The sequence below is a fragment of the Oncorhynchus keta genome, chromosome 9 (assembly GCF_023373465.1).
Source record: "Oncorhynchus keta strain PuntledgeMale-10-30-2019 chromosome 9, Oket_V2, whole genome shotgun sequence".
Lineage (NCBI taxonomy): Eukaryota > Metazoa > Chordata > Actinopteri > Salmoniformes > Salmonidae > Oncorhynchus > Oncorhynchus keta.
In genome coordinates, this window is record NC_068429.1 from 9841438 (window position 1) to 9857612 (window position 16175).

Genomic DNA, 16175 nt, shown 5'->3' on the forward strand with positions numbered 1-16175 from the left:
ATTTTTTTTTTACGAGTTACAGTTCCTATAAGGAAATCAGTCAATTTAAATAAATTCATTAGGCCCTAATCTATGGATTTCACATGACTGGGAATACAAATATGCACCTGTTGGTCACATATACCTTTAAAAATATATTTTAAAAATTGGGGTGTGGGTCAGAAAACCAGTCAGTATCTGGTGTGACTACCATTTAATGTTGTGGTCCACCAGCCACTGTGGCAGGTAGATTCAAAATATATATCAACCACTCAGATTTTTTTCACAGCCAAAATATTTTGGGGGACATAATTACATTTTAAAAAACTAATGGATGACCATGCTTTGTAATGTTTTTAAAATAAATGTATTCGTAAGAAGTAATGTGGTATATTCAGTTGTATTTCATTTTTTGTGACCTGAGTCTTTCAATCAAAATATCAGACAACATTTTCTCCTGCCCCTTTAATGGTGGGACGTTTCCGTGGTAACGGGCCACTCTAGTTCTGTCACGTGTCGGTGTGTGTGTAAGAGATGGGACCTTTACTTCACAGTAAAGTAGCAGACTCAAACTAATGTTGAAAAACAACCAAGTTTGTGAACAAAAAAATGTAAATAGCCAAGATACACGAGGACAAAGTCGCACTTTGTAGACTTTTGAGTAAATTATATCAACGTTTATGCCTGTGCACAGCGCCTCCAAAAATGAATACAGTATATCAGCACTTTCACTCCTTGCGACACATCCACTGCCATGCAGTGTTTCTGCGAGAGGTGGGATATAAAATGCCTATTAGCAGCTATGAAACAAATCAGGAGAATGACTTTGAAACAGCTTCAGCAACATGATTCTAACCCTAACTCTAACATGTGCTTATACTTGACTTCTGACTTTTTATTCGCTAATGTAATGCTCTCACCGTAGAGCCCTGCAAATTGACCACCCGCTAACGTGGCTGGTGAAATATACATTCTTACCCGCCAATATCTAAATCTACCCGCAGGTGGCGGGTGTTATGCCCTCCTACCATTTGACTCATGCAGAGCAACACATCTCACATCTCCTTCGCATAGAGATAATCAGGCTGTTGATCGTGCCTTTAAGAAAAAATATTGCAGTCAGAGTGCAGCATGACTACAGCATGATGCAAATCAAGGGTGCAAATTTGGTTTTCAGTTTCTGACAGTTTGTGTAGAAATTCTTAAGTTCTGAAAACCCACAGTTTCATCAGCTGTCAGGTGGGCTGGTCTCAGACGATCCCGCAGAGGAAGAATACTGATGTGGAGGTCCTGGACTGGCGTCGTCACACATGGTCTGCGGTTCTGAGGCTGGATGTACTGCCAAATTCTCTAAAACGACGCTGGAGGCGGCAAATGGTAGAGAAATGAACATTAAATTATCTGGCAGCAACGCTGGTGGGCATTCCTGCAGTCAGCATGCGAATTGCATGCTCCCTCAACTTGAGAGATCTGTGGCATTGTGTTGTGAGACAAAACTGCTCATTTTAAAGTGGCCTTTTATTGTCCCCAGTACAAGGTGCACCTGTGTAATTATCAGGTTGTTTAATCAGCTTCTTGATATGCCACACCTGTCAGGTGGATTAATTATCTTGGCAAATTAGAAATACTTACTAACAGGGATGTAAACAAATGTGTGCACGGAAGTTTGACAAAGAAGCTGTTTGTGTGTATGGAATGGAACATTTCTGGGATCTTTTATTTCAGCTCAGCTTATTTTTGTTCATTGTATTTATTGCCAGCAGCATACTACCCTGCTTTCCACTGCTGGCTTTCCTCTGAAGCTAAGTAGGGTTGGTCCTGTTCAGTCCCTGGATGGAAGACCAGATGCTGCTGGAAGTGGTGTTGGAGGGCCACTCTTTCCTTTGGTCTAAAAAACATGGCACTGATTGGGGACATTGTCCTGTGTATGGTGTTGTCTTTTGGCTGGGATGTTAAAACGGGTGTCCTGACTCTCTGTGGTCACTAAAGATCCCATGGCACTAATTGTAGGGGTGTTAACCCTGGTGTCCAAGCTAAACTCCCAATCTGGCCCTCATACCGTCATGGCTACCTAATCATCCCCAGTTTACAATTAGCTCATTCATCCCCCTCCTCTCCCCTGTAACGATTCCACAGGTTGTTGCTGTAAATGAGAATGTGTTCTCAGTCAACTTACTGGCTAAAATACAAATCTATGATTAGAGACCCTATCTGTGGTTAAATCACTCAGGAGAAGAAAAAACCGTTAGGTTGTATTTTGTGCGGAGCATCCCTTTAAATTGCATATCCAAAGGCAAATCCAATGGTGTATCAGTATCTTCTGGTAGACTTGTGGGAGCATTGGGTGGCTCCGGTGAGAAGGAAGTGTCAAACTATCACAGGCTGCTGTTGCTAGGCAACGTGGTGGCCAATGATGCAGATTTTTCACCATTGACGCTTTCCTAAATGACTGAGACTTGCCTTGCCCACGCTGTCATTCCACTTGAATGAATGGAATTGGAAAACCACAGTGTCTTCATTGATAAGGATAGGGGAATTTGTAGTATTCACCTATAAAACAGTATTCACCTTCAAACCTTGTTGGGATCGTAATGAAGTCAATGTACCATGAAATAGGAAATCTGACTGGTGTCCCCTTCACTTGTGTATTTGTTTTTCGACACCCTTTTGCCATGTGGCTTTCGTCATTGATCACTACTGCCAGGAGCCAGTTCTACTGTGGTCAGAACCGTAGACGAAGCTCCCTGAACGGGTTGCCTCGCATGCAGAGAGGGAAGTTGTCGAGCTCACGCCATTCAAAAGAGGTTGGACAAAAGTTCTATTGTTTCAGTCAGAGTTAATGGTTCAAACCCCATAACAGATGGCACTGGGGCAAAGAAATAAGTATTTTACTGAAACCAATATGTCCTCTATTCTCCTTTAATGAGATTTCACTGAGCTGGTTACTGCCCTGTGCCTCATATGTCACATTCAGACGATTATGCTAGCTACCACTGGTGTTCAACTGCCAAGCAGAACCCTTATTTTATTTTCTTCACTTCTGCAGCAAGGAATCAGCCATCTGCTAGGTCAGCCATCACTTAGACTCATTTCTCAAAGAGCCTTCAAGTTTTTAAGTGAAGCGTACGTAGCGAGCTTTGTTCAATTACTGTGACCCATCTGGAGCCCCTGAAACACTTCTGTATTTCAGTTCCACAACATCAGCCTCTAAAGCAATAGCACTTATTTTACGCAACAGAAGCATAGTATGGTACAGTACAGAGTCTAATGCAGCTTTGGATTATTACATTAGATCATATTATACCACAACATCATGCCCAGATAAGGTGTAAGCACAGAAAGGTTTTAGTTGCTTGATATGTAGGGAATATGTCCTACCCTAGGCCGGGAGTTTACTACGGCAGATAGTTCGCTATGACATCAATTCTTTGAAACCTTGGCAGATATTGATTCTAACAGAGGTCGGCCTAAGACAGCCGCGTATATCACAAACCTACTGCAATGGCAAAACTAGGAACAGCTCTTAACTTTCAGCTTCCCCGTAAACACACAGAGCTAGGTATTAACCTTGTTCTCGTAACCATGTGCTACAAGTTAAGCACCAACTTCACATGTAAAACTTCCTGAGGCTATGCATGAAAGAGATACAGCCTTCATACAATGTTTTGAACAATGTATCTTTTTCAATTCCCATCGAAAGGTCGTCTCCCCGGTAACTATTCCCCAGGTCATAGCTGTAAATGAGAATGTGCTCTCAGTCAACATACCTGGTAAAAAAATAAAAATAATCCTCTTCTAAGAAGTTCTCTACCAGCTTATGGTGACCTAATCATTTACATTTTTCTCCAGATTTGTTATTGTTTTTCAGGACTTAGTTCTATTCTAAGAATTTCTTTGTTAAACAACCAATGCCATTCCATGGAGTTGCTATTGGACCCTTCTGAAGCACTTCTCATCCCAAGTTGTCTTATCAATGTGAGTTAGGCTACCTGATAGAAACACACCATTGAACAGATGAATAAAGCTACGCTCAATTCAATCAAAGCCGCATTGCAGTACTCACAGTTTGGGGTACTGTAAAAAATAAAATAAAAAAGATACAGTTGAAGTCGGAAGTTTACATACACCTTAGCCGAATACATTTAAACTCCGTTTTTCACAATTCCTGACATTTAATCCGAGTAAAAATTCCCTGTCTTAGGTCAGTTAGTATCACCACTTTATTTTAAGAATGTGAAATGTCAGAATAATAGTAGAGAGAATGAGTTATTTCAGCTTTTGTTTCATTCATCACATTCCCAGTGGGTCAGAAGTTTACATACACTCAATTAGTATTTGGTAGCATTGCCTTTAAATTGTTTAACTTGGGTCAAACATTTTGGGTAGCCTTCCACAAGCTTCCCACAATAAGTTGGGTGAATTTTGGCCCATTCCTCCTGACAGAGCTGGTGTAACTGAGTTTCAGGTTTGTAGACCTCCTTGCTCGCACACACACTTTTTCAGTTCTGCCCACACATTTTCTATGGGATTGAGGTCAGGGTTTTGTGATGGCTACTCCAATACCTTGAATTTTGTTTTCTTTAAGCCATTTTGCCACAACTTTGGAAGTATGCTTGGGGTCATTGTCCATTTGGAAGACCCATTTGCAACCAAGCTTTAACTTCTTGACTGATGTCTTGAGATGTTGCTTCAATATATCCACATAATTTTCCATCCTCATGATGCCATCTATTTTGTGAAGTGCATCAGTCCCTGCTGCAGCAAAGCACCCCCACAACATGATGCTGCCACCCCCGTGCTTCACAGTTGGGATAGTAATTCTTTGGCTTGCAAGCCTCCCTCTTTTCCCTCCAAAAATAGCGATGGTTATTATGGCCAAACAGTTCTATTTTTGTTTCATCAGACCAGAAGACATTTTTCGGAAAAATACGATCTTTGTCCGCATGTGCATTTGCAAACCATAGTCTGGCTTTTTTATGGCGGTTTTAGAGCAGTGGCTTCTTCCTTGCTGAGAGGCCTTTCGGGTTGTCAATATAGGACTCGTTTTACTGTGGATATAGATCCTTTTGTAGCTGTTTCTTCCAGCATCTTCACAAGGTCCTTTGCTGTTGTTCTGGAATTGATTTGCACTTTTCGCACCAAAGTACGTTCATCTCTAGGAGACAGAACGCGTCTCCTTCCTGAGCGGTATGACGGCTGCCTGGTCCCTTGGTGTTTATACTTGCGTACTATTGTTTATACAGTTGAATGTGGTACCTTATTTGTTTACCTTTTGTTTACCTTCTTTGGCTAACCTAGACGTTTGGAAATTGCTCCCAAGAATGAACCAGACTTGTGGAGGTCTACAATATTTTTTCTGAGGTCTTGGCTGATTTCTTTTGATTTTCCCATGATGTCAAGCGAAGAGGCACTGAGTTTGAAGGTAGGCCTTGAAATACATCCACAGGTACACCTCCAAATGACTCAAATGATGTCAATTAGCCTATCAGAATCCTCTAAAGGCATGTCATAATTTTCTTGATTTTTCCAAGCTGTTTAAAGGCACAGTCAACTTAGTGAATGTAAACTTCTGACCCACTGGAATTGTGATACAGTGAATTATAAGTGAAATAATCTGTCTGTAAACAATGGTTGGAAACATTACTTGTGTCATGCACATAGTAGATGTCACCGACTTCCCAAAACTATAGTTTGTTAAACAAGAAATTTGAGGAGTGGTTGAAAGACGAGTTTTAATGACTCCAACCTAAGTGTATGTAAACTTCCGACTTCAACTGTATAGGCCTACCCCAGCCCACAGGAAGAGGAAGCTCACAATTTTCAGACATAGGCAATGTCTTTGTAAATTGAACAAAAACTAGAAGAACATTGCTATGACAGGGTGGATATATATATATTTTTTAATTAACCTTTATTTAACTGGGCAAGTCAGATAAGAACAAATTCTTATTTACAATGACGGCCTACCCCAGCCAAACCCTAACCCTGGACGACGCTTGGCCAATTGTGTGCCGCCCTATGGGACTCCCAATCATGGCCGGTTGTGATACAGCCTGGACTCAAACAGGGGTCTGTAGTGACTCCTCTAACTTCTAGCCTTAGACTTTTGCTCCACTCGGGAGCCAAATTATAGGATTTAATGATAAGTTACTAAATCATCATACCTATGGTCGACAACTCTAGTGGCACAGCCCACCTGGTGTTCAACCTTCCCAAATCACCCTGCTCCTCCCATGTCACCCTGCTCCTCCCATGTCACCCTGCTCCTCCCATGTCACCCTGCTCCTCCCATGTCACCCTGCTCCTCCCATGTCACCCTGCTCCTCCCATGTCACCCTGCTCCTCCCATGTCACCCTGCTCCTCCCATGTCACCCTGCTCCTCCCATGTCACCCTGCTCCTCCCATGTCACCCTGCTCCTCCCATGTCACCCTGCTCCTCCCATGTCACCCCGCTCCTCCGAACACTCCACTTCCAGTTGAATCTCACATCCCACTAAATAACCAAGGCCATAGCTGTAACGATGTGAGCTGAGAGAGTCGGGACGCAAGTTCAGGGAGTGAGTGTTTTAATAAATAAACACAACATAATACAAAATAAGTAACATGAACAACACACAGACATGACACAGAAACAATAACACCTGGGGAAGGAACCAAAGGGAGGGACATTTATAGGGAAGGTAATCAGGGAAGTGATGGGGAAGGAACCAAAGGGAGGGACATTTATAGGGAAGGTAATCAGGGAAGTGATGGGGAAGGAACCAAAGGGAGGGACATTTATAGGGAAGGTAATCAGGGAAGTGATGGGGAAGGAACCAAAGGGAGGGACATTTATAGGGAAGGTAATCAGGGAAGTGATGGGGAAGGAACCAAAGGGAGGGACATTTATAGGGAAGGTAATCAGGGAAGTGATGGGGAAGGAACCAAAGGGAGGGACATTTATAGGGAAGGTAATCAGGGAAGTGATGGGGAAGGAACCAAAGGGAGGGACATTTATAGGGAAGGTAATCAGGGAAGTGATGGGGAAGGAACCAAAGGGAGGGACATTTATAGGGAAGGTAATCAGGGAAGTGATGGTGTCCAGGTGAGTCTGATGACCCACATTGTTTTTAAATTGAAGCTCATTTACTGCATATGTATACAATTTAAAAACAAAATAATGCTATTTGGAGAACAGCAAAAACTAGCAAATATGACCCCTGCCATTATCTCATTGGTTGCTGTAGCTTCACTCACAGTCAATCTACAAACGCAGCCTATTAGCTATACGATTACATGTTAACGCAGCACCGGGATTAAAAAGGTATTTTATGAACAAAAGGTAAACAAATAATTTGCTTCACAGAAAATGTCCTGCAATTATACACATTTTGCCATTACTTATGCCAGTGAGAGTGAGAGGAACTAACTAAATCAATGCGGGGCCCCTGAGGTCAGGGCCCCTGGGCACATGCCCTCTGTGCCCGGTCGGAAATTCAGCCATGATTACTACAAGTTTAGATAGCTGGCTAGACTAACTAGACTACTTTACCAATCTAAAATGTTTAGGCATGGCATGGGCTAATTATTAAGTGAATGTCTGTGAGTGACATACAACAAGAGGAAAACTGCTGCAACCAATTTACCAAATTGCACCTTTTGTATTCTACTATTCAAACACTCAACAGTAAGTTGAGGCCCAGACTGAATCCCTCCCACCCCCATTTAAAAAAATGATATACAGTACCAGTCCAAATTTTGGACACACCTACTCATTCAAGGGTTTTTCTTTATTTGTAATATTTTCTACATTGTAGAATAATAGTGAAAACATTAAAACTATGAAATAACACATATGGAATCATATAGTAAGCAAAAAAATATTTTATATTCTTCAAAGTAGCCACCCTTTGCCTTGATGACAGCTTTGCAGACGCTTGGCATTCTCTCAACCAGCTTCATGAGGTAGTCACCTGGAATGCGTTTCAATTAACAGGTGTGCCTTGTTAAAAGTACATTTTGGGAATTTATTTCCTTCTTAATGCGTTTGAGCCAATCAGTTGTGTTGTGACTAGGTAGGGTTTGGAATAGCTCTAGATAGCTCTATTTGGTAAAAGACAAAGTTCATATTATGGCAAGAACAGCTCAAATAGGCAAAGAGAAATGACAGTCCATCATTACTTTAAGACATGAAGGTCAGTCAATCCGGAACATTTCAAGAACTTTGAAAGTTTCTTCAAGTGCAGTTGCAAAAACCTTGAATATGATGTATTTTATACTGCAGGCGCAACAGCACAAATTAATTCAAACACAACACTCACTACTCATCTAATTGCCTGTAGGATTGGTTACAGTGGGAAAACATGACATTGTTATGGTTGAGTTACTTTGAAGTCTTTGGTATCTACATCACACAGGGTCACTGAAGAGTCAAACTTAACCCCAACCCCTGGGTAGAGGGGCTCAGTGAATGTGGTATTGAATGAGTGCAGGTGGGTCAGTGTGTCAGAGGAGACATTGTAGAAGGACAGAATGCCAGCCTGCCAGTCCAGATAGACTCCTACTCTGTTGGAGTGGGAGGAGGAAACAGATATGTCGGTGTTTTCATTATTGTGCCAGGCAGTGTAACTGTTACCGCAGCAGTCCAGACTCCAGGACGTGTCATTGGCTCCTAGCCGTCTCCTTCCCGTCTGGTATAATCTTCTATATGTCACCGCTATAAGAGCCCAATCCCCACTCCACTCTACCTCCCAGTAACAGCGTCCAGTCAGACCCTCTCTACACAGCACCTGGGGCCATTTGTCATATCTCCCTGGTTGGTCAGGATACAGCTGCTTCTCTTTCACCTGTGTCACCTTCCTGTTCTCCTCAGACAGAGAGAGGTAACTGTGTGCTGTGTTCGGATTCAGTGTGAGATCACAGCCGTACACTGAGGGGGATAAGGACAAGAACATCATGATACAGTTATATATTGGTGATGTAATTGGTGTATTGCATTAAATGTTATTTTTTCTTTTCCATTATCTTACGTCAGGGCAACACTTGCCTACTACACTTACAGTCTCGTATCTTGGTTGAGGTATTTTTTTTTTACCGTAGGAGTGACACCATCTGACGTAAGACAATGGTGTTTTTGATAATATGTGCAGAAAAAAACAGAATAATAACCCACGTCTTCTAAACAACCAGCCCTCTCCCCCAGGCTGAACACTGTAAGCAAAAACATCAAGTAAGCAACAAAAAAACTAAAAATATTGCTGTAACCAATTTTGGAAAATTATACCTACTATTCTAACTCTCAACAGTAAGTTGAGATCCCATGACTAAGTTCCTCTCTCACAAGTCATATTTGTATTTATCCTTTATTTGACAGATTTACAGATTCAGTTCTCACATGACAGTTTGTAGTTTGTACATGGTATCCTCCAGTCCAGAGGAGAGCAGGCTCACTCCTGAGTCTCCTGGGTGATTGTAGCTCAGGTCCAACCCTCTCAGATGAAAAGGGTTTGACCTCAGAGCTGAAGCCAGAGATGCACAGCCTTCCTTCGTGACTCCACAGAATGACAGCCTGTGGAAATAGTTTAATTCTATCTGATATCAAGTGTTTGGTAACAGTTGTCAGCTCGGGGATTCGATATCTGTGGTAACACTTCGTATTACTATGTAACGTATTGTTACATTGTTGTTACATTATAAAAATGAAGATTTTTGTATTCACATAACGATGAATTGACAGCCGTATTGCGTTTCTTAGTCCACGTTAAAAAACTCAACTCCATTGCCAAACAATTCCTAATTGCTGTGCTTCCTTTTCTTACGGGTCACATCAGTAGTTGGGTGTTTTTTTTATTTTATTTAACTTGACAAGTCAGTTAAGAACAAATTCTTCTTTACAATGACGGCCTAGAAACAGTCCCTACCTTGTCAGCTTGATGATTCGATCTAGCAACCTTTCGGTTACTAGCCCAATGCTCTAACCACTAGGCCACTGCTTACTGTTACTAAAGTTTCTAGTGAGTGGAAGGCAACAGCCCATTATGATGGCTTCCTAGAACGAGATGATGCTCAGTTATCAAGCCCAGACGTTTAAGTACATTCCTTAAACATTGATCATCATGCTTAAATATCTCCATTAGCCCAAACTGACCTCAGTGTCTCCAGTTTACAGTGTGGACTCGCAAGTCCAGCAGAGAGCAGCTTCATTCCTGAATCCTGCAGCTTGTTGTCGCTCAGGTCCAGCACTCTCAGGTGTGAAGACGTGAGGGCTGAAGACAACATTTTACAGCTTATCTCTGTGAGTTGACATCCATTCAGACTAGATACGAAACAAGAGTAAATAAAAATAAATACTCAGAAAACGGTGATGCTAATGAAGAGCATGTAGAAAGTCTGGAGATGACCTGTGGAACAAGTCTTGAATGGAAGTACAATTATTTAGAATGATTATGATCATATTAGTCTGTTGTCTGATATACAATCTCCCAGATTCAATGCAGTCAGTGGTATAAAAAACAAAATGGTGGGTAAATGCTGATCTCTGTTCTAGGGGAATAAAGCAATGCCCCTTACATTTTTCTGTGATAGGTGGGTAAATGATTATGGAACAAAAAGTGTGTAAACAGCCTTTATGTACTTTTACTTCTATCACACCACTGATTCTAACGTCTAGTCTCAATATCTAGTAGGCTACAATGTGAAGCACATTCCTCACACAAGATCATCATGCTTAAATATCTCCTTTAGCCCAAACTGACCTCAGGGTCTCAAGTTTACAATGTGAACTCTCCAGTGCAGCGGAGAGTAGCATCACCCCTGAATCCTGCAGCTTGTTTTTACTCAGGTCCAGCTCTCTCATGTGACAAGTGTTTGAGCTGAGAACTGAGGCCAAGGCTTCACAGCATTTCTCTGTGAGGTTACATCCATTCAGCCTAATGAAGAAAACAAGCCAACATACAAACAAATGACAGTTTAGACAAGGATTTTTCTTTATTTGTACTATTTTCTACATTGTAGAATAATAGCGAAGACATCAAAACTATGAAATAACACATGGATTCATGAGGTAACCAAAGAAGTGTTAAACAAATCAAAATATATATTTATATTTGAGATTCTTCACAGTAGCACCCTTTGTCTTGATGACAGCTTTGCACACTCTTGGCATTCTCTCAACCAGCTTCATGAGGTAGTCACTTGGAATGCATTTCAAGATAATTTGTGGAATTTCTTTCCTTCTTAATGTGTTTGAGTTGTGTTGTGACAAGGTAGGGGTGATATACAGAAGATAGCCATATTTGGTAAAAGACCAAGTCCATATTATGCAAGAACGGCTCAAATAAGCAAATAGAAACGACATTCCATCATTACTTTAAGATATGAAGGTCAGTCAATCTGGAAAACTTAAAGAACTTTAAAAGTTTCTTCAAGTGCAGTCACAAAAAAACATTGAGCGCTATGATGAAACTGCCTCTCATGAGGACCGCCACAGGAAAGGAGGACCCAGTTACCTCTGCTGCAGAGGATAAGTTCATTAGAGTTTCCAGCCTCAGAAATTGCAGCTTAAATAAATGCTTCACAGGGGTTCAAGTAACAGACACATCTCAACATTAACTGTTCAGAAGAGACTGCATGAATCAGGCCTTCGAGGTCAAATTGCTGCAAAGAAACCATTACTAATGGACACTAATAAGAAGAAGACACTTGCTTGGGCCAAGAAACACGGGCAATGGACATTAGACCAGTGGAAATCTGTCCAAATTTCAGATTTTTGGTTCCAACCACCGTGTCTTTGTGAGATGCAGAGTAGGTGAATGGATGATCTCTGCATGTGTAGTTCACACTGTGAAGCATGGAGGAGGAGGTGTGATGGTGGTTTGGGGGTGCCTTGATGGTGACACTGTCTGTAATTTATTTACAGAATTCAAGGCACACTTGAACAAAAGGACAATGACCCAACACACCTCCAGGCTGTGTAAGGGCTGTTTGACCAAGAAGGATAGTAATGGAGTGCTGCAACAGATGACCTGACCTCCACAATCACCTGACCTCAACCCAATTGAGATGGTTTGGGATGAGTTGGACTACAGAGTGAAGGAAAAGCAGTCAAAAAGTGCTCAGCATATGTGAGAACTCCTTCAAGACATTTGGAAAAGCATTCCAGGTGAAGCTGGTTAAGAGAATGCCAAGAGAGTGCAAAGAAGAAAACAACACATTGTAAACTTGAGACCCTGAGGTCAGTTTGGGCTAAAGGAGACATTTAAGCATGATGATCTTGTGTGAGGAATGTGCTTCACATTGTAGCCTACTAGATATTGAGACTAGACGTTAGAATCAGTGGTGTGATGGAAGCTGTCATCAAGGCAAAGGGTGGCTACTTTGAAGAATCTTAAATATAAAATATATTTTAATTTGTTTAACACTTTTTTGGTTCTACATGATTCCATATGTGTTATTTCATCATTTTGATGTCTTCACTATTATTCTACAATGTAGAAAATAGTACAAATAAAGAAAAACCCTGGAATGAGTATGTGTCCAAAATTTTGACTGGTACTGTATAATCATGCACATTGAACTGACATTCACTTAATTGTAACAGAAATCTAGTTATGGATGGGGCTGGAAAATGTTTACCACTCTCAAATTCATAGATCCACAAGGTCAAAATCATAATTTTAACCATGTTTTTTAAGTGATACAGTTTACAATTACATTGTTTTCAAACAATGGAGTGAAACAAGTTTATATGTTGGGTTCTGATGGGATCAGAACTAAGCTCATGAGCCATTTATAAGTTATATTCTTCAAGAATCAATGCCTATACGGTATATGATTAATACAAAATTCCAAAAATAGATGTACCAATCCTGGATTGCCCCTTTAAAGGGTCTCCTTTGGGGTTCTTAAATTATTCATCCATTATCATTAAAAGGCTTTATTAATTACAATGACTTATTAGTTGTTGAATTTTTGAATACATTTCCATTTAATATTGAGCATGACGTTAATACAGGAACTCACAGAGCTATTCTGGACGCTTTGACCACTGGCAACAACCTCAGGAGACCCTCCTCTGATCTGGAGTATTTCTTCAGGTCAAACACATCCAGGTCCTCTTCTGAAGTGAGCAACACGAACACCAGAGCTGACCACTGTGCAGGTGAAAGTTGGGCCTCTGAAAGACTTCCTGAGCTCAGGTAGGTTTGGATCTCCTCCACCAGAGAATGGTCATTCAACTCATTCAGACAGTGAAACAGATTGATGCATCTCTCTGGACAGGGATTCTTCCTGATCTTCTTCTTGATGTATTCAATTATGTTCTCATTGGTCTGTGAGCTTCTTCCTGTCTGGTTCAGTAGGCCTTGTAGGAGAGTCTGATTTGACTCCAGTGAGAGGCCGAGAAGGAAGCGGAGGAAAAGGTCCAGGTGTCCATTCTCACTCTGTAAGGCCTGATCTACTGCACTCTTGTATAAGTCAATCATAGGTTGTTGGTGTTTCCGCCATTTCAAAAGTTTGACGAGGGTGTTCTGTTTGACCAGTGGGTTCTCATTGCAGTTTATGAATGTGAAAAACACGTATACAGCAGCAAGAAACTCCTGGATGCTCAGATGCACAAAGCTGAACATAGTTTTCTGACACGTCCTTCCCTCCATCTTAAAGATCTCCGTGCATAAACCTGAGTACACCGATGCTTCTGTGACGTCAATGCCACACTCTCTCAGGTCTTCCTTGTAGAAGATCAGATGTCCCTTCTCCAGCTGACGGAATGCCAGCTCTCCAAGTTTAAGGACTATGCTGTCACTTCCTGTGGAATTTTCTGCTTCTCTCATTCTGTCTATCTGAAAGATCAGGAAATGTATGTTCATCTCAGTCAGAGTCTTAGGTATCTTTCTTCTCTCTGCTTCACCCAACAGTTTCTCTAGAACAGTGGCTGATATCCAGCAGAACACTGGTATGTGGCAAATGATGTGTAGGCTCCTCGATGACTTCATGTGTGTGATAATTCTGCTGGCCAGGTTGTCATCACAGATTTTTTTCCTGAAGTACTCGTCCTTCTGTGGGTCATTGAACCCTCGTACCTCTGTCCACTGCTGGATGTATTTTCGAGGGATCTTATAGGCTGCTGCAGGCCGGGAGGTTATCCAGATGAGAGCAGAAGGCAGAAGCTCACCTGTGATCAGGTTTGTGATCAATTTGTCCAGAGAGGCTGGCTTTGTTTCATCTGTCAGGACCTTATTGTTGAAGTCTAGACGGAGTCGACACTCATCCAGACCGTCAAATATGAACAGAACTTTAGACTTGTTCCTTAGATTCTTGATTGGTTCCATGTCAGGGAAGAATTGATGAAGCAGTTCAATCAGACTGCAGTCGTCGTCCCCTATATTAGCGTTGATTTGGCGAAAAGAAAGTGGAAAGATGAAACCAATGTCCTGGTTCTCCTTTTCTTCTGCCCAGTCTAGAATAAACTTCTGAATAGAGACAGTCTTTCCTACACCGGCAATGCCCTGAGTTAGAACTGTTCTGATTGGCTTCTTTTGATCGGACTGTTGTTTGAAAATGTTTCTGACTTCAACAGTGGTCTCTCCTGTGACTGGTGTTCTGATGTTCGGATGTATGACCTCATGCTCATCTCTGACCCCTCCCCAGGCCCCCTCAAACACATGGAGCTCAGTGAAGATCTGATTTAGATAGATAAAATCCCCTTCCTTTGACGTCCCCTCATATATACAGCCGTACTTCTTCTTGAGATAGCATTTCAGTTTGTCTTCGACTGCAAGGAAAAAACAAAGCTTACTTTTATTACAGTCATGATAACTTTATGTGTTGTGTCTGGATTGGATCAGTCAGAGTGCAGCAACTACAGCCTGTCCAGTGGATACAACTGGCTGCAATATGACGTCATCATGATGTCTTTTGGTTAGGTTGTAAAAAGTTTAGCTAAATGCTTTCTAGAAACCAGCCAATTATCCGTTTTTCTGAACAGATATCCAAAATATGACGTCTTTCTCATGACGTTTTCATAAATGTATTACCTGCACTTCTCAGCCCCCCCAAAAAACTGTTTTCAACATCACTTTGGTCCAACAGGTGTTTTCTTGATTCATTAAGCTTACCTCTAGCACCAAAGGAGCACTCTGGGAAACAAAGACAAATACTGTTTTGTTCTATTGTCCTCTTACTAGTTCCTCCTTTATGTTACCTGCTATGCAAAAATCAGTGATCTCTTATCTGCTTTGTGTTGTTTTACAGTCCACTAACCTGCTGGTTCTGTTGTCTCAACCTCATCGTACTCGTTCTTTAGCGTTTTAGCCAGTTGGTTCTGGCTCATTTTCCTCAGGATCTCCAGTGAGATCTTCACAGTTCCCTCAAGACCGTAGGTCTCCACCATCTTCTTTATAGTGTCCAGTCTGTCAGTGTTCTCCAGCTGGCTCACTGGGATGTGAGGAAAGCCTTTCACCAGGTCCTGGGTCAGGTGCCATTTAAATGTCTTAAATTCTGCTTCAACCAACTCCTCCAGAGTGGCCAGCAGCAGCACAGGAACAGGAGCCATTGCAGATCACTGAGAAAAGGAAGTTAGTTGTGATCGTAACTATTTTGTCGCAACAAAGGAATCAGAAGGAAGCTCTAAGTTCCCATCAGCACAAAGTCTGATGACATTTTGTCTGAATATACAACAGGGTCTGGCTGGAAATGGTGGGAGGCTAGAACACTGTGTTGCTGTGACTGGGAAGAGACTGTTAATGGAGGGATAGAACACTGTGGTGCTGTGACTGGGAAGAGACTGTTAATGGAGGGATAGAACACTGTGTTGCTGTGACTGGGAAGAGACTGTTAATGGAGGGATAGAACACTGTGTTGCTGTGACTGGGAAGAGACTGTTAATGGAGGGATAGAACACTGTGTTGCTGTGACTGGGAAGAGACTGTTAATGGAGGGATAGAACACTGTGTTGCTGTGACTGGGAAGAGACTGTTAATGGAGGGCTAGAACACTGTGTTGCTGTGACTGGGAAGAGACTGTTAATGGAGAGATAGAACACTGTGTTGCTGTGACTGGGAAGAGACTGTTAATGGAGAGATAGAACACTGTGTTGCTGTGACTGGGAAGAGACTGTTAATGGAGAGATAGAACACTGTGTTGCTGTGACTGGGAAGAGACTGTTAATGGAGGGATAGAACACTGAGTTGCTGTGACTGGGAAGAGACTGTTAATGGAG

General features: G+C 41.7%; 1 protein-coding gene across 1 annotated transcript; it reads right to left on the reverse strand.

Annotated features, from left to right (window-relative positions):
• Positions 1 to 7731: 7731 nt before the first annotated feature.
• Positions 7732 to 15625, reverse strand: LOC118387250 (NACHT, LRR and PYD domains-containing protein 3-like). The gene is made up of 7 exons (XM_035775397.2): positions 15218 to 15625; positions 12980 to 14729; positions 10714 to 10887; positions 10107 to 10274; positions 9354 to 9527; positions 9132 to 9169; positions 7732 to 8888 (listed from the first exon to the last, which is right to left on the reverse strand). The coding sequence occupies exons 1-7, from the start codon at positions 15507 to 15509 to the stop codon at positions 8332 to 8334; spliced, it is 3153 nt and encodes a 1050-aa protein (XP_035631290.1). The 5' UTR covers positions 15510 to 15625; the 3' UTR covers positions 7732 to 8331.
• Positions 15626 to 16175: the final 550 nt, after the last annotated feature.

What these genes read in the sequence shown, in the direction of transcription:
- LOC118387250 (XM_035775397.2), bottom strand. Translation starts at nt 15,509, where the DNA reads ATGGCTCCTGTTCCTGTGCTGCTGCTGGCCACTCTGGAGGAGTTGGTT. An exon ending in TGTAAACTGGAGACACTGAG is followed by an intron (nt 9,528 to 10,106) that starts GTCAGTTTGGGC and finishes CTATTTCCACAG; the next exon opens with GCTGTCATTCTGTGGAGTCA. An exon ending in GGGCTGGTTGTTTAGAAGAC is followed by an intron (nt 8,889 to 9,131) that starts GTGGGTTATTAT and finishes TATCCCCCTCAG; the next exon opens with TGTACGGCTGTGATCTCACA.